We start from the raw sequence: 18,866 nt of genomic DNA, 5'->3' as shown, positions 1-18,866 counted from the left end.
GTTCCAGTGCTTGACAATGCTTTCCATGTCAAGAAGAAATTTTAGATTGACATTTTACTAATGTCCAATCTAAACCTCCTCTGGTACAACTTGAATCCATTTCCTCTCATTCTGTTGCTTGTTGTTTATGAGAAGACCTCAGCACCCACCTGGCTACATCCTTCTTTGAGGTAGTTGTAGAGAGTGATAGGGTCTTCCTGAGCATCCTTTTTGTGCTCCAGATCCTTCACCACCATCCTTATCCTTCTCTGGACACACTTCAGCACTTCCATATCCTTCTTGTGAGAGGCCCAAAACTGAACAGGAGATGCAGCCTCACCAGTGCTGAGTACAGGAAATGATCCTTGTACAGATTCTGATTCTACCATCCTTGTATAGATACTGATTGTAGTATGAATTTCATTACTGTTTTCAGTGTAAAAGTACAATGTATTCTTTGTAAACTTTTAAATCAGATATATTTTTTCCCTTGTTTGAAATTTATACTGCTTTGTATTGACCATTCATCAGTCACACTCCTTGGAAGAAGTAATTTTCAGTTGGTTTTAACCTACTTTACGCTTTACTATGTGTACGTTATGTACCTCAAGTAAAAATCAGGTAGAGTGGATTGCTATGGACTATGACTGCAGAAGGTATATATTTCTGTATTTTTCTGCTTATAGCTCTCACATTAAAGACATTCTATCTCTCTGGGCAGAACTTACAGAGACTACTCTTCACCATCACTGGAGATATTTAAAAGACATGCAGATGTGGCATTTAGAAACACAGTTTAGTGATGGACTTGGCAGTGCTTGATTAATGGTTGGACTCAATGATCGTAAAGGTATTGCCCAACCTAAATAATTCTCTGATGTTAAAATGCTCATTTTAAATTTGGCTTTTCATCAATATGCAGAATAGAAATTATCTCATCATCTGTCAATAGTGATTTTTTTTTTCTTTAACCAGGCTTATTAAGGAACTAATGTCTGACTCCATGTCAATCCTTTAATAATAATAAAACTGTATCATTTAATCTATTTGCCAATTTCAGCCAAGTTTTTCAGGGAAGTAATTATTAAACCTCAAAGATATTAAGTCCTTAAGGCAGTAAGAAAATCAAGAGAGAGAACATTATCAAGCTGTCTTTGAGGGAAGACCTGAACAAGAGTTCAACTATATTACCAGATTATATATTGTAAATAATATATATATTATTGTATTATAACAGAGAATCAACATGGGGGTTGAAGAGAGACAGACATTAGGGATGTCCAGCTCTGCAAAATGTCTGTGAGTAGTTTTGCTGCCTGAGACACCACAGGATCTGTCCCCTGGCCACAATGCAGCAGCAAGCCAGCTTTGCTCTTTCTGCTTGGTTCTTAAAGCTTGGTGACTTCTCAAATACCCTAATGGTGCTGGTCTTATAAATTCCTAAGTTGTTACATCAGGTCTTAATTTTTACATTGGAATACTGCTGCATTTTTTTTTCTGGAAGCTTGACTTTCAGAACCTCATGAGTATGACCAGTGACTGCTTTCCAGGTAATGGTTTGCATTTTCAGAAGGGCTATGTCTATACTTAAAAATAAAAGTCTCTTCTTTGGCCCTAAAGGCAAATGAGAAGACACGGCTTTGTGTTTTCAGCATCAATTCCTCTACTCTGAAACAGCGTGGCCTGGTTCATTCTGCTTTTGGGGAATGGTCTCTGGCCTGAGATTTACCTAGGTCCTCTCTAGGGTTCTCATCAGCGTGATAAGGACCAATGCCGTGTCCAGGGTTACATTCACAACTGAGAATTACTGTGCTGGACTTATTTAGCTTGCTAGCAATGGTGTAGCAGGAACACTGATACTGCAGCTAGGTATTTTCTGTACCACTGGGAGGGAAATACAAAAGAGAGAGGATTAATTGTATTCTGCTCAGTCATCTGGCTCAGAACATGGTTTGGCTTTAATTGCATCAGGAGCCTGCTAGACCATCATCTCTTCAGCAAATTACCCATGCCAATATGGAACAAAATTCTTTGAAAAGGAAGATATACCAAAGGTGCATCATCTTTATGAGTGTAACATATCTTCATCAAAGTCCTTTTCAGAGAAGTAGTATATTGAATGTCTGCCCCTACCAATGTTCTGTTTAGCACTATTGAAGCGCAGTCTTGCGAAGGAGCAGCCTGGTATAAACTGCTAATGTAAAGGTCTGATAAAGCCAAGAAGAATAAATTACTTATTCCATGTTAAAATACGAGGATCAGAACTGCAGAGTAATTTCTGAGAGAGTTGTGTGGCTTCCAAAGGCTGTTCCCCATGTTACCTCAACAAAACCTACACAAACCTGTTAAATACTTCATCATGAAAAGTAAAAGGAAAGGCAGTTGCAACACAACAGCATAGGTTATACAGTAAGTTCTCTTTCCTCTCTCTTTTGACAAAGGCCTACTTCCCTGGCAAGCAGCAGATCTATGTTAACTTCAGCTGTAGTGTGTCTGTTGACACTGTAATATGTGGCACTGAACAACTGCAGTTTAGTCATACTTAGGAAGGCAGTAGTTTAAAATTCAGACTACATGACGATTATCATTACTCCATTTCTCTCTCTTTCCTAGTACTTGGCAGTCTGAAGAGCTGGTATATGATGTCTTTTAAAAGAAACAGGTTGAAACCCTGCACCTCTTTGCAGTACAGAAAAAATGACCATCATATATTCTATTGTTTGTGTTTGACTTAATTATTCCTGGGATCTTTACAAGTATTGCCACAGCTTGTGCTTAGCTAAATCTTTCCAGTAGCTCACTATTTCCTTGTATATGGTGCGTTGCCAGCTGAGCCTGCTTGACAATTGTATTGTCATGTGTTGTGTGTATTTGAGCCATATCAAAGTTGGAAATGAAAAGCACTTTATAAATACCCTCTTGTTCCCTTTAAGCATATAGACTCCTTTCTGAAGATACTTACGAATTATTACCTGGCTTTCAAAATACTCCTATATAAGAGACAGAAGTAGAGAAAATATTCAGAAAGCTATGATCTGTTAATTTGGGGGTGGGAGAGTGGCAAGTGGTGTTCCACTCTTGTTGTGATAAATGATAAAAGACAATTTGTATGGTCAGGAACTGGCTCTGTAAGATGCATCTTGTCTGGTAGGATGTTTAGTATCAGAGTATGTACTATGTTAACAAACAATGTACTGAGGAGTTTTTTCCTTCTAGTTAACGTAGTTTTAAAATTATAAAGGAGTCAAAGTGAGTATTTTTGTGTGTAGCAGAACATCCCTTTGGAATGTACTTTCAGTATTTAATTTTATCCTATTTAATGACCATATTTTAGTTGAGCATTTTTAACAACCAAGTGCAATTAGTTTCTGACACATTTGCCTAACATTCTCTTGAATAGCAAATATAAATCCTGGAAGAAGAAGAAAATGCTGCTTCCATTAAAATTGCTGTAAGCTTTGTCATTCCTTCAAGTGGCCAAGGTGACTCTGTTCTAGCAGAGTGCTTCTTTCACATATGCCACTTGTTGCTTATTTACAGTGCCAAAGATGCTTCATTATTTTCCTCCACTTTTTCCGTGCCTTACTAAGATCTCTAACAGTTTCTGTAATACTGTGTCCTAAATTTTACATCATTTTCCCAAGGAGAAAGGGTGACCATAACATAGGTGACCCACCTGCTCTTGATGGCTCCTAGTACTACCTCCCATGTGTTTTCTTTCATAGCTATTGTACTGTTGCCAGAAAAAGTTTGATTCATTTATCACTCCCATATCAGTTTTCTGATGTGTTGTCCAGTAATTTATGACTGTTTGGAGCTTTGGTACTCATTACAGTGCCCAATGACCCTTGTAACCCTCCTGCCCATGTGTGCTCTGCCACCTTGGCCCCTGGACCAGTTTGCTGAAGTCACAAGTTGCAGTGCATGTGTCTGTAACAAGCCATCCAGGCTGAGAAGCAAGAGTTCTTTTTGACCAACTGATAGGGAGTATCCAGAATTGAGGCAACAAGAAGTTGATCGTGCAGATAAACAGATGCTGAGGGTAAGATTTGTATATTGTGTCTATGTGACGTGTTGCTGATACAGTGATGAGAAAGAGAGAAAATAGCTTAGGCAGGTATACAGCAGCTTGAGGGAAATATTGTAAATAAAACAGTGACTGAGTGGCTTTAATTGTAACTCAGTGGAATTTCCCCCAGGGTACCACGTTTCACAGGGTGGGGACTTCATCCTGCTGGTGCAAATATCAATTGAGTTATACTGCTAAATTAAGCATGGGCTGGTGTCCTGGGCAGATAAGTCACTAGTGCTGATACTTGTGAAGGCAGGTCAGCAACATGCTTTCTTTGTTCAGTGCTTTTGGTGGTACTTTAAAAATATTAATTATGAAGATGTGTCTTTTCCCTTTTACCTTTTCATCTCCTGAGAGTTATATTTAAGACAAAATACTGTGAGCACTGGAGGAAGGTGCAGAATGAGCAGGATGGGAGAAGAGAGTTGTTTCCTTTCTGATTGCTTTAATAATGTGAACCTGTTAATTTTTTAGATTATGATTGATTTTATCTTTATTTGCTGTAGCATAGATATTTGGTAAACAATTACAATGTGGGTTATATAAAAATGCAGAGTGCATGTAAAAGACTTCTACATGTAAGGGCATGTATAAGTTTATAAAATAAAAGTTGGAAATAAATCTACAATTAGTTTTTGAGCTTCAGTAATTTGTTTCTGAAAAAAGAAGGACTGTAACTTCTTAAAATACATCCTTTCCTTGATGTGATGTAAAAGGATCCAACATTCTACTTCCTCCTTAGAATTTCTGGGGAAATGCATTTTGTTGCCAACGTAACATGCTTTAACAGGTCTCCTGCTGGTCAGACCTTGTGTCCTGCTGTGACAGCCATGACCATGTGTACAACTGATTGTTAGTGGGTGATATAAATCTGATTGGAACATGCCTGTTAATTGGTTTGAGAGCTCAATATAGACAATGCTGTCTTGTAGCAGATTGTGTAGATAGCCCTAGTCATAGGGTTAATTCTGCTTGACAGCATATCAGCAGCATCTTGAGTAATTACCCAACTTAAGTTTTCCCACAGTTGAATTGAGACCTTCAAAGGCTTCTACATTTACAAGTATTATTAACCGATATCTGAAACATGATGTTCCCACAAGGGCTAATTTTTTCTTCCTTTTATTAAATATACAGGTTATAGGGTTCATTTGCTAAGTGCTAAGCCCTTAGAAGAAAACACTACTTGTTAGGGACAGAAAAATCGGCAGTGCACAACCAAAGCTAATGGTGCATAATCCACACATCATTGTCTTTTTGCAAAGACTTTAAAACAAGTTAAAATTTAGGTCTGGCTCTCTTCCTCTCTCCCACCCTCCATTTTCCTCTTTTAAGAAAATCAAACCACTTACTCCTGTGCAGACTGAGTAAACCGAAGACACACACAAACAAAAACCTCCTAGGATGTTGCACAATTAAGTACAGATCATTGGATACAATACATATGACAACAATGAAACGGTATCTGCTTCAAAAATAGATTGGAAACATTGATGAATGAATTAAATACTCTTAGTGACTTTTCAAAAATGAAAATGTCATACAAATAACTGTATGCAATGATTCACAGTATATAATTTAATCCTGGTTTAAATTTATATTTTATTTTCTTAATTTTGTCATTTGTCTTTTAAAATATCTTTATAATTCTACAGCATAGAAAACAGTAAAATATTAAAGATAATGGTTATTATTTGGGTTCAAATGCCTTTGAATGCATTAAATGTACAGAGTTAGACAGTCTGGTTAAAGATGGTATTTGCAGGAGGGATTGGTCTGACAAATGGCTTTTATGGCATAAAGCAGTTCTTGTAACTTACGATCTTTTTATTTTCTTTTTCAGGTCAGAAACAAAGTTTGACTCCAATTCAGGTATGTTTACATTTACAGTGTTTTACTGAATATACACTATTCAGGTTAATCTCAAAAGAGTAGTTTATCAGTTCAAGTTCAGTTTAGTTTTAAACAAACTGGGGTAGGTCAGCCTTAAAAAGGATCTTCATTTCTCACCCTCTGAAAACAGCATTGTTACTGTGAAACATTTGCTTTCATTCCTTTCATTAGTTCCGGTCTCTTTACATTTTCACAAAAGATGATTGGGAAGATGTATCTTGAAACAGGCTTTAATTGACCCAGGAAAATGATAATACAAATAAATGATAATGCAGACTAAAGCAAAGGGAGGATTGAAGTTTGAAAATGATCGCTGTAGATCACAATAGAGGAGAATGTTTTTCTTCCTGGTGGACAAAAACATTTCATGGGAATTTGAAGTCAGTGCAGCCTATCTGTCAGGAAACAGATGATTTGTCATCAAATTTTCATGTCAGATGCAGGTGCACAATGCATCCCAGACCAGTCTGTAAAGCTCAGCTGAGGAGGATTACCAAAAGGCAGTCTCTCACAAGATGTCTTTTTAAAGAATTGTAATGTGTTGGAGGGATTGGGAAGGAAGTGAAGGTCAGCCTAACAGGTTAATGTGTATCAAACAAGACAAAAAAACCAGGACAGCAAACAGGGGAGCAGTAGGAGGAAAAAACCAGATATCCTAACACCAGACTGTTACTTACTCAGTTAACTATTCCTAAGTGTTCATTAAATAATAATAAATTATTTTTATATATGTGTCCTGAAGCTAGGCAAAATGTACATTGCCTGAAAAGGTAATTCAAAATACATTTTTTGTTAAGATGAAAAAGATTGTTTGAAACAGGAAACATGATATTATTATGGCAATTTTGGTTTTAGGCCAATGTTATCTTCTATATAGTTTGCTTAATGCAGTGATTATAATTGCTTATAATGTTAGGAATTTTACAATATATATTAATCAGGTGTTTATGGAATAGCACCTTTCCTTTTATCCCAGTTACAGCATGATTTGGGTTTGAAATATGAGGCATTACGCTGCTTTTTCTTTCCGCATTAGATTTTATCTTTGGAACTATATGGGAGTGAAATCTACAGCAGGAAGCATTTAAACAGCCAGTGCCTACATCTTGTATAGTTGTGTCATCTTACTTCTATTATGATTTTAGTCTGTGAGTTTGAAGTTACTTGCTTTAAATATTTCTTGGATTAAACTCTATGCTAAGATTGATTTTTTGATCTTGACAAAACAGAGGGATTGCATGGGGGATAGCTTGACACATTTTCTGCCATTACCTCCTTTATTTTAGTGCAGTCACCAAAACTAGAGTGTGGAGCAGAATGACGCATCTACTTTTCTGTTGAAGGGAAAATTCTCTCTGCAGAGCTTCAGTTTGCTTGGTGGCTTAAGCTACAAGTAGTTTTCTGACTTTCTTTTGAAGCAGTTCTCCTGCTAGGTATGCCATTCTGCCTGCCACTCCCTTGGCAGCAAAAGAAGGGGCATGGTTTTTCCTAAGGTAGCGGTAAAAATTTGGCACTATTACAACTGTGGGCCTGCTCAGTTCATGTCACCAGGCCTTTCTGCCCTGGTCTCCTGGTCCCATTTTAATCTTTGCCCCAAATGCTGTACTTGGAACCGAGAATTACTAGGGTTTAATGCCTTGGTCTCATCTGTGCTGTGTCTTTGAGAACAGGTTTCGGCTAACAACTAATGTTAAAACCAAGCAACACCAAGGCTGAAAACCCACTTATCATTGTGACAGGTACAGCTGCCTCCTCCTTATAAGGAGAGCACTCATTTCTTCCATCAAGAAGCTGTTCATGACAATCAGATGGCACAGAGAATCTTAAGTTTCTCTTTTCTTCCCAATATGTAAGAGCAGAGAAGTGAAGATATTGGCAACATCAACTCAACATCTACCACCCAAATAAAATATCACTGGTATTGTTTCCCTACCAAATAATTTGCTATAACTTTCCCAAACCAGACAATAATTCCAGACCTCCTGCTGAGTGAATGCATCCTGTTCACTCAATGTGCATTGGCAGTGGCATCCTTGTAAAAAAACCCCTTCTTTGTGTGTGTGGGTGCAGTGCCCTATGTAGCACCATGTTCTGCATTACACAGGCCTTTGAAAAGTGTCAATGCAGTGTTGGTTTAAAAAGGGCTGCTGGCATCTGAGTCTGTATTTATGCAACCTCAAGTTTCTTGGAGACTCCTAAAGGTATTTTCACATACCTCATTTCATTTTGAATTCCCTAGACTGTCATTCCTAAGTAAAGTAATGATTCCACAAACTGGAACAAACATGCTTTGTTCTCATTTATCTTATGTTACTCAAAACAGTTCAAGTGTTGCACGTGAGAATGAGGTAATTTTATTATAGAATACATATTTTTTCCCAGGGAGCTGTTCCATAACTATTGCTTGCTCTAAATTAACCCCAGTGTTAATTCCAGTTAACTTGCAAGTCTAGATGTGCCCTTAATAAACATTTATCACTGCTTATTATACTTGTCTTTCCTAGAAATATTTGCAAAGCATTGAAGAATTAAAAGAAGTCTTTCTGAAGCAAGTACAAAGTCAGAAATACAGCTTTTAAAGTACCCAGTAGGCTCACTGCAAATGTAACCCTGGAAATGTTGTTCAACATTGAAATATTAGACAAACATTGTCAAGAGAAGATTAATTGGAACTTGAGCATTAACTTAAAAGAAGGCTGCAAAATTCCTACAGTGATGATCAGGATTTATCATACAAATAACTATAACATCTGTAGGGGACACACATTTTTCATATCATGACTAACAGTTCCATCTGAGAAACTTCTTTTTCTCTGCCGATTCTTTATAAGTCTATAGCTGGCAGAATTTCTGTCTCAGAGACCATGGGGTTAGCTTCACGCTGTTAGAAGATCATTTAAATGAAACAATTTTGCTTTCCTGTCATAATATGATGAATTCTACTAGTACTTAAAATAGATTTTTTTCCAACAAAGTACTTGAAAGCAAAAAAGGTTGTAGGAAAAATACTTTTTTTCCTCACAGTTTGTTAGAGAACAAAGTAAACTGCAAAAAAACACAGGTGAAACAATTTTGTTCTTATTGCCAATATTGTGTTAGTGTCTAAAATGCTTATTGTGTTCAAGTTAGAGTGTTCACAGTGAAATCACAGGCAAAAAAAAATCAGTTTTCTGCTGTGTTAGAAAGGAAGGACAAATTCATGGGCAATATGTAAGGACTCCAATGGAGTCTTTTTTGTGTATCTGCAGCTTAGACCATGGAATGTAGGATTCAGGATACAGAAGAGACAGTCAGGGAAGCACCATGTTATATAGAAACATCTGTGCACTGAAGAAAAGGAGTGCCCAAGGACACACAGTTGTGTCCATCATCTGCTGAGCCAGCTTTACACTTCTCTCAAAAAAAGAGACGTAACTCCCAAACCTGTTCTTCTGTCCCTTGCTTCTACATATCAAATGAAATGTAAAGATAATGTATGTGATTGTGTCAATACTTTGGAAACACTCCAATTAGTATGAGGAATTAAGCTATAATAGCTGCCCATGCACCTAGAGGCTGTCCTGAGGGACAGCTACACATGACCTTTCGTTGAATTCCTGCTGCCCCAGCAATCAAATACAAAGCAAGTCAAGGAGCCCCCAGCAGTTCCTGGAATTTCTTTTGCTTGCCTTGTCTGGATTCACAGTGTCAGCCAGTGACTCTGAAGGACATTTCTCCTCTCTGCACATTGCATTTTCCACCAGAATGAGTGTGTCCCCACATCTTCACCATTGCACAACATGCCGCCCCTATATCACCATCAAGGTTCCCATCCTTTCCTTTCTCACCTCTTGTGTTTACTGGTATCTTTCCTTTAATGTCTCCACTACAATGTATTAACTTGTAAGGCTACATGATTCAGCACAGGTGCTAGAGAACAGATGAACACAATTACAAGGTTGGAGGTGATCAGATGTTTTCCTCAAAAATTCCTCTTGGTTACACTTCCAGATGTTCTGCAACAGGCTTTCCAAACTCTCTGTATTGATGCCTTGAGAGGCTACCAAGAACAGAGGCTAGACAGAGTTAAAGGAATAAAGTAGATGTTTACTTAAAAGGCCTTCAAAAGATAAAACTTGGGCAGTACAAGAGCTCAGCCGAGCCTACACCCAAGATGCATGATGGATCACACGTTTTCACTTTTATAAGTATTGGTCCATTTACATACTGGGGCTAATTGTCCAATTACAGTTTGAGTTTATTAAGTCCCATCCTCCCAGATTGCTCTCCTCAATTCACTGTTGTTTATGCTTTTTGGGCCTGAAGCAGTAACGGTGTCCTTGGTTTCTCAGGCTGGAAAAGGATTATTTTGCCCAACTGAACTGTGAAGAGAACTTGCTAACACTTTTTATGAAGTTCAGTGTTATATACTAATGCAGTACAGAATCTGGAAAATATGAAAGCTAAAACTTAAGGCATCAGTATCTGGCCTGATTTTCCCTAGCCTGTCATCAATCCCATTGTATGAGTCATCAGCACAACTATTCAGAGCATAAGGAACCCTCTTCCCAAGTAAGAGAGAAACGAAAACCAAAAGGCATTTTGAAAGTGAGTAACTTTTACTGACCTTTGCTACATTACAAAAGAAATGTAATTTGCCTGAAACCTTAGGTAGACAAAGCAAAGGTACTTAGTAAAAACATCCATTGATCTAAACCATCAAAGATTTAAATACAGATTAAGAAATAAGTTCCTACATTTTAATGATGTCAGCTTCTCCACCCAGGTTGTGTTAGAGCAGTTCTTAATTTCTTCTTAGGAAGGCTAGTTTCAGGAACAGGGAGAAGTGGTATTCTTAACAAAAACATGTTGGCAAGTTCAACAGTGACCCTATAATCAGAGTACTTTATTTAAAAGATCTTGCAGAATCTGTAAGAGGGAAAAGTATCAAAATAAACTGAGATACTTAAGAACAGGGATGCTCCAGAGCTTTTTGGATGAGGTAAACAACCTCTTTAGATTCTATTTCAACTTAGAGGAATTATTTTCTTCTCTCTGGCCACCACCAGCTTGGATACTTGAAAAGGTGTATGAGCTGGCACAGAGAGATGGTGGGAGACAGTTACTGCAAAAACAACATAAGCTCAGATTGCCTTGTTATTACTTGTCAGTGCTATTTTGTTCTTGGCATTAACAACTCTTCATGCAGACTGTTTGGGATGCAATGGGTGGGGAGCATGGCCTGATATATTTGTTCAGCAGCAAGATGAGCATTTAGTTGGATGCAAACTGAACTGTCTGGTCAGTGTTTCTTTCAGGGCCATGCTGTGATGTGGCTTGGAGTATTAGATAGCTGGGACATCTCACTGGTACATCCCAGGCAACTATGTGCTGATGTGTGGTAACTGATTATTGCCTGCTCTTGTATCACTTGTAAAGCTTGGCATCATTACACTGGTGACTATCTGGAGGTGTTTGGCACTTCTGTGACCAGAACCGAGCTCAAAGGAAATCTAGAGCTGTGTAAATCCATTGGGACAACCACCACACTGCCAGCCTCGTCAGCCTCTGGAAAAGAGCAGGGGGAAAGACCATGGCATTCAGTGGGTGTTCTGCTGGAGCCCCCACACACTATGCTTCAGGTACTCTTTGGACTTCAACAGCTTATCTGTGGGGTAGGCTGTTGCCACACACCAGGCAGAGGACTATGGGGGTATCTTTTGCCTGTGTGCCTTGATGAATTTAACAGGATGGGATCGTTATGGTAAATGTGTCCCCTCTTGTTCTCCTTATTTTCTCACTACCATAAAGTGCATTTTCCTGTTTCAGTTTTAGGCAACATTTCATTAAGCACAGTATCTTTTGTGGCTGCACACCTGTTGTCCAAAATAGTGCATCTTCTGTTTTGATTAGCATGGTTTATGGGGTTATGAATTTGAATAAGAGAGAGATGCAAGATATTTTTATTTATTCCCTCTGGATTTGTTAGAGGTAAAAAAGAACATCTTGTTTGTACAAGATGATGAGAATGATATACAGTATTACTTGAAACCAGAATAAATCTGTTATTTGAAAGAAAATGAGACTGTACAAACTAGCTATGTGATAATTATTAAAGACAGAAGATTCAATAAAGATTAAAATATTTAATGTTTTTCTTTCATTGATGTAGTGCTGTAAATTTATGACCATTAAGAAACCATATGAAAGATCTGTCAGCTTTTGCTATTTCACATTTTAGTCTCTTATCAAAACTGATTTCAGGTTTTGTAGTACTAAAAGTAAAGGGAAAAATGCAAGCTGCTTTTAATCAAACTGGAATGTTCAGCAATCACCATCACAATCTTTAGTGTTGATCTGAGTATGAAGCAAAGAAAATTAACTTGTCTTTTATTGACTTAATTTAGTGACAACCACAGCCTTTAAGATGTAATGCTAGACAAGTTTGTGTCATGCCAGTGCAACTGCCACTGTACATGTGAGCAGCCATCTGCTTAGAATTAAGTCCTAAGTCAAAACACCAATGAGGTCTAATGCTGCCAGTTTAAGTAAGACACAATTTGCACTGTTTTATGTGAGTAAGGGCATTACAATCATGTGATGCCAGCCAACAGTGAATTTGGTTACAAGGCCTGAAAGCAGTTGTGAAAGAACTGTAGCCCTGTCTGACTGATCAGGAGTCTAAGCAATCTTGCTTTCCACTGAGGGGTGAATTGCTATTTATTGTTTTTTATATTGTTGCCTTGCCCACTTACTGTTCTCTGCAAAGTGATCCCAACCTTTCCATCAGCCATGATCCAGGCACCTGAACAATCTTAGACTTTTTACTCCAATCCAAACACTGTGCCTATTGAGATCACAGAATCTTTATTCACTGTGTTTGACTTTTGTGAATAAAACCGAAGCACCTAATTTAGCACTAATCTTTTCTTTTCCATACTATCTGTTAGAATGGAGGTGCTTTCATTATCTGCATAATATTCATTTCAGGTTTTGTCAGTGTCTGGCTTTCACACATTCCCTGTGTGTCTGTGGAGAAAGTAGCATTTCATTTGGAGGGATATTTTACTCATTGCTATGTCGGGGGAGTGGGATCATCGTAACTAACTGTGACTAGCTACCTCAACCTCTGAGCTTCATCTTGAGTCAGTTGGAAGAGATTAACATCCTCAGATGAGTTCATCCCTTCTGCTGAAGAAGTCTGTTTCAGAGTACACTGAATCACCCTTTTGAGTGCCCATCAATTTTAGAGTTAGGAACATAACTTTGATGGTTAAAGTTGGAATAGATTATCACTGGAATGGATGTACCAAGAGCTGGGGATGAGTGGATGGGATCTTGAGTAATTTTGTATGGCTGATGCTGTGGAGGCTTAGTCAGACAAAAATCATAAATTTAAGAGAAGAACTACACAACTGCTCCCAAGTTCTTCTGCTGGGTGTCAGTAAACCTCTTGTACACAGAGCTTTTGTGGAGTTTATTCATGAGAAAGATGAATTTTGGTGTGATTATTTTAGTTCTGTTTCTCTTCGTATACATTTTCATTTCCCTATTTAAATCTTACCTTTCCTAAACAAACCCAAATCTGCTTATGTGCCCCCAGTAATCGTTACCCCAGAGAACTGCTGCATTTTTATCACTTTTTCTTGAATTATTAGTAAGAATTGTCAGATGTGGAAAAGCTGATAAAATATGTTTTGCAAATTGATCATTCATCAGTATTCATCTGTTCATAGGCAGGAAGAAAAATATGTAACTCAAAGAGATAGCACCTAAGGAAAATATGAGTGAATAAAAAATGTATCATATTCAATCTAGCTTCAGTTAGGGCCCAAATATTAAACTTGTCTTTGGCATGTTACAGAAACCAAGTGACATTTTTGAAAAGCTAAATAGGAGGAGATTTTGCTGATTTTAAGTCATTATTGAGAAACTTTTAGAAAGTCAAAGTCTTTTATTCTGTTAACTGCCCTAACCACACTAAGGAAGGCTGACATAATAAATGCAGGTATGAAAACTGAAGGGTGTATTTTTGAAAAATTAAATTTAAAACTAGAAGCATTCTGGTTTTGCCTCTTACTTTTCACAGAGGTGGTCATGAGAACAGAATACCCATGTTTATATTCTCATTTTAAAAGTGTTTACCTTAAGATTTATGGATTTTGGAAGTACTGATACACTCACTACCATACTATTATCTCCCCTTCAGTCAGTGATTTTTTTTTTTTCTGTCATACACACTAGAAGGGATTTAAATGGAGTTGCAGGAATACTGAAGCAAACAGGAGTGGAATTTGAAATGTCAGTGCTCAGCACCGACAGAATATCTGGAAACCAATTAAGACATATTTACATTGAAGAGTGACATAAAAATGTGCTTGTGAATAAAAAAATCTGCTGCATAGAGTACTGTGTTAAGAGCATCAGGGTTCTTGAAACAACTTTAAAATGCAAGAAAGAAAGATACAGTGTTTCACTGGAATGAAAGCACTCCCTGCTTTGAAGTATACTAAGAAAAACCAGATTGAAAGACTACTGTCAGAACTGTACTTCAGGTAATGATATATATAAAATCAAATATACAATCCAGATAGTATTAAGACTGTGGCAAACTGAATTTGCATTGGTCATCAACTTGTTAACTGGTGGAGAAAAGAATGACAACAGCTGTCTTTTTAAATCATTCTATTTTCTTTACTATCTGCATGTGTGACTCTTCCCTGGCCCCACAATGACAACATATCTCAGGCGTACCTGTACCTGTATAGTTGTGGCAGTGTGGTTAAACAAGGCAATATTTTGCTGTTGAAGCTCAGCACAATGCTGAAATCTATGCCAGCAGCTGCTTTCACTCCTTTGATTCTAGGCATCACAGTATAGACCATACAAAAAGTAAGCCTCGCTCCTAAAAAAGCAAAGAAATATACATAGCAGAACTCTAATCTTAATTCCCTTGCTCTAGTCTCTGTGAAAGTTATTTAATGATACATGAATATAAGTTTTCATGTTCCACTCGCTTTCTCACATCAGGAAATCTCTTCCCAAAGCATGTACTCCTGGCCAGGACATGTAACACACCAGTTAGACTTTCTGTTGGGACATGCCCCTTCCTGGGTTACTGTTTCTGGGAGGAGGGAGAGGGTACCTGACCACCTCCCCACTTCCTGTGAAGACTATGGACAAGTCCAAGTTTGGGACCTATGTCATCACTTACATGGGTGCCTGTTGGCATGACACCCAGAGTGGCAAGGCAGCCTGACTGTATTTGGGTGGGAGTGAGGACACCGACCTTCATCCAAATCCCCATGGCCTTAAGATGAAGACAGGGATGGACTGTACAGAGACTCTATCCATCCCTGCACCCTCTACCCTCCTTCCCACAGCAAAAAGGGTTATTGGAAAACTTCAGAAGCTCAAACTCATGAGATTTCTCCTGGCACTTTGCCTCCAGGAATGTTTCTACTTACCCACAAAATGACTGAGCTTTAATGAGTTTCTCTTAATTTGTACAAGCACTAACATTATATTTCTTTTGCTTCTCTGCCAATAGTTCCTGCATGTTTTTTTTTAGTTTTCATAAACTGTCTTGTCTAGTGCCAGGGTTAAACCTCACACAGATGGAGATGGACGGTAACACGAAAATGCCTTAGTAATCATATGTGTTACAGCCTGAAGTTGTGCTTTAACATTTGGATGGGACTGTGTTAGTTCAAATTTAATAACTTAATAAAAAAAAAAAGCTCTGTTAAGGAAGCTGAAAGAATAAGGCAGAGTGTTCATTGAATTAATGAAGATTAATAGATGAAGGGCATGCAGTGTCATCTTCACTGCAATGTAAATAAGATTATCTAAGTTATGCAGACACTCTACCTTTAATTCAGGCTGTATTTACAGAAACTTACCACCCAAATCTCATTAGTTCAATGATATGGTTTATTTGTGTAGGTCTGTTTCAGAACTAATGAATGATGGGGAATTAGAGTTGCAGCAGTGGTATCAGGTATTTTAAAAAATATTCAAAGCAAGAGTGAAGAATGTCACCCTCACAGGAAACAAACTGATACCAACTGAAGCTTATGCAAATATTTAAATGCTCTAATAAAGATCAGTGAAGAAAAAAATAAGAAAAATAGTTGCATGGGATGAACGCAGGAAAGTAGATCATTAAACACAGGGAGAATAGAAAGATATGCTAGAACAAAGCTACATATAAAATTAATGCTTGTCCTGCTCACCCAGTTTACATATTCAGATGGATGCAAAGTCCTTGCTATATATTCTTACTGTAGAAAGAGGTAAAATGTTCAAACAGAGGATGCTAAAGTTAGTCCCAGAGGGTGGGTTAGCCAGAACTAGAACTGTGAGATTTTTTGAGGACTAAACCTGTATATGCAAACAAGGTTGGGGGCTTCTGTAGCCAGGCAAGTTTAAGCTGGCAAGCTGAAGGAAAAGATTTTGGTTTTTTTCTATGTATTGAACTGGGGCAGGGCATGTACCACTCAGATTTTTTAACATACATTGATATTGGAAAGGAAACATTTGAAACAAAGACTAGCACTACATGCTTGCAAAACATTTCAAGAGTGGAAAACAGTTGAGCGGTTTTATTTTTATGCAAATTCTCTTGACTTTTCCAGTCGAATTTTTTTGCAAAATTTAAGAATTTTTCAGAAGGTTTTTGAGACACTGGAGACTCTGGTTTAATGCACTATTATTATGTAGAAAGAAACTAAAACCAAATTCCCAAACCTGCCATCAACTTAAAACTCAGGCCCCATTTAATTGGACGCTTAATAACTAGCACCTACAGGTTGGTTTCCTAGATTTTACAATCATCTGGCTGTGACGGCCTTTCTTTTCTGTTCTGCCCTGGTACAATGCAGTTGAACCCCTCTGTGACCCCTGGGGATGCCAACAATAGAGATGATCAGTCATTGCACAAACAGCTCTCCAAAGGGTGATCACTTTGTTTCAGGCCTTTCTAGAAAACAATTCATAGTTACGCAAGTATTTTACACTTATTATTTCTTAGGGTGTAGATTACAAAATGTGTTAAGAGTAGCAGAGTGAAACAAATATTACACCTAGTGATGGTAGTGCTGAACACTGAAAAATAAAGGTTGAACATTGGAAGTTTTGATGCTGAGGCCTCTTCCTCCTCCTTACTCCACCTCCTCCCTCAAAATTACAGCAATGGGATGGTGTCTTGTGCAAATGAAGCACTATCTTGTTTCATCCCAAAAAGTTTTAATCAGGGTGAAAGTGAGGCTCTGAAGCTGATGTCAGATATGGCCTATACAGGTCATTAAGCTGCCTGCAGGGGAGGGAAGTACATTTATAAGGTCTGTTTTGGAGCATGGGTCAGAAGTCCTCAGGTCCTCTAGTTCTTGCTCTAAAGCCAGAAGCTTCAAGGCTTGTTTGGGTGTTCAGTGAGCTGCTTTATGGGGTGTTGCTTGTGGCATGGGAACCAAGTCATATCTCAGCTACTAGCAGTGCTGTTGGCTCCATTCTCTTCCTGCAGCAATTCGGACAGTATTTTAGCTCTTTAGTTTCTTTACAGGAAAGAATCCTGTATTAAGAACACTTGAAGTGATGCTAAATTACAGCATGAGCATTTAAAACCATGAGTATGCCTCACTTTCCTGGGGAACTGGGAAGAAGGTACAGAGTGCATAAAAAGTTTTTGGTGGGACTGCAAACCAATCAGGGTGCTAGACACACTTTACATTTCAGTGGAAGTTTGGGCTTCAAACAGTACCTTGTAGGTAACTTAAAACAGACATTTTTTCCTAAGGCTAGGAGGGCCCTGCAGCCAGAATGTGTGTTATTTTGGTTGCAATCTCTTGAAGATGTGAAAGGTACAGAGGGAAGACCCAGTAACCTCTGGAATTCCAGTCCTTCCCTGTCCCTGCAACTTCCACTGTTGAAAATGCTGCTAAATCCCCTTTGACCACTCAGAACTTAAGTAAACAGAGATGGTACTTTGTGGGGTGTTATGAAGTATTTTTTTAAAAGTCTGAGTTTGTTGAATAGGGTTGGATCCGTACTGGAGTATCTTGGTGTCAAAGGTTAAACTTTGTTATTATACCTAAGGGTTGGGAAGTGACATACTGTAGCTTTTGAGTTTTTCTTATCCATTTTTGTAAGACCTCACACCACGCTCAGGGAATTAAAAGTATAGTGTATTTCAGTCCCTTTCCAGAAAAGTGCATCCTCTGCTACCTGCTCACTGTGAAAAGATATAGCCCAGGTAATTTAAGTTCTAAATTCACATACTTTGCCTTTTGTAATGCTGAAACAGAGAAGATCTTTGGAACTGAGACAGAGGAAATCTTTGGAACTGAAGGATTACAGGCTTATTTGAATTATAAAGGCACTGACCTCAAGCAGCCTTCTAGTCAAATCTGTTGCTTGTGTGGTCAGTTTATAATCATGTTTCTGTGATACTAGTACACAGATGTAGTGTCAAAGCCGAGTTCAGAGGTTTACTTTATTCTAACAGTAGAGTTTTTATCAGTCTGGGATATCACAGTAAGTCATCCTTGCACTCCTTGCCCTGTTTTCTCACCTTCCACCTCATATTGCCTCCAATGCTTGCTTAACTTCTTAGTTAACTGATTGAGCTTGTTAGCCCAGAAAAAAAAAAATTTTGAATAATCTTCTGGTTTAGTGAATTAAACTTTCTCCCCACAAACAGATAAACACCTGAGCTGGTGAACAGTGAGGAAGCAGCAGAACTAAGACAACTGAGGGCTGGGAAAAGAGAAGGCAAAGGATTTGATAGATTGTTTCAGGCATCCTAGGACACCTAAGTCTGTCCTGTAAAGCTTCTCCACTTTGAACACAGAATGTTCAAAGCTGTTTAGAACAGAAGCCTCCCATGCATCTCCTGAGTAGCAGGTCACTGACTGTTCTGCATTGAGTGCCTCTTTGGTGAAAGACA

General features: G+C 38.2%; 1 protein-coding gene across 23 annotated transcripts in view; it reads left to right on the top strand.

Annotated features, from left to right (window-relative positions):
- MSRB3 (methionine sulfoxide reductase B3) overlaps positions 1-18,866 on the top strand; it is an 80,658-nt gene that overhangs the window by 39,787 nt on the left and 22,005 nt on the right. For 18 of the 23 annotated variants that reach the window (XM_086884525.1, XM_086884522.1, XM_086884519.1 and 15 more), the window contains one exon: positions 5,895-5,923. In XM_086884525.1, coding sequence (XP_086740651.1) covers positions 5,895-5,923 — 29 coding nt within the window. Of the gene's footprint in view, positions 1-5,894; positions 5,924-11,362; positions 12,833-18,866 lie in introns of those variants that run through there. The other 5 variants (XM_086884523.1, XM_086884520.1, XM_086884518.1 and 2 more) reach the window with 1 other exon arrangement.

The sequence above is a fragment of the Cyanistes caeruleus genome, chromosome 4, assembly GCF_971803275.1.
Source record: "Cyanistes caeruleus chromosome 4, bCyaCae1.hap1.1, whole genome shotgun sequence".
NCBI lineage: Eukaryota > Metazoa > Chordata > Aves > Passeriformes > Paridae > Cyanistes > Cyanistes caeruleus.
This window is presented reverse-complemented; position numbering and strand designations above follow the sequence as displayed.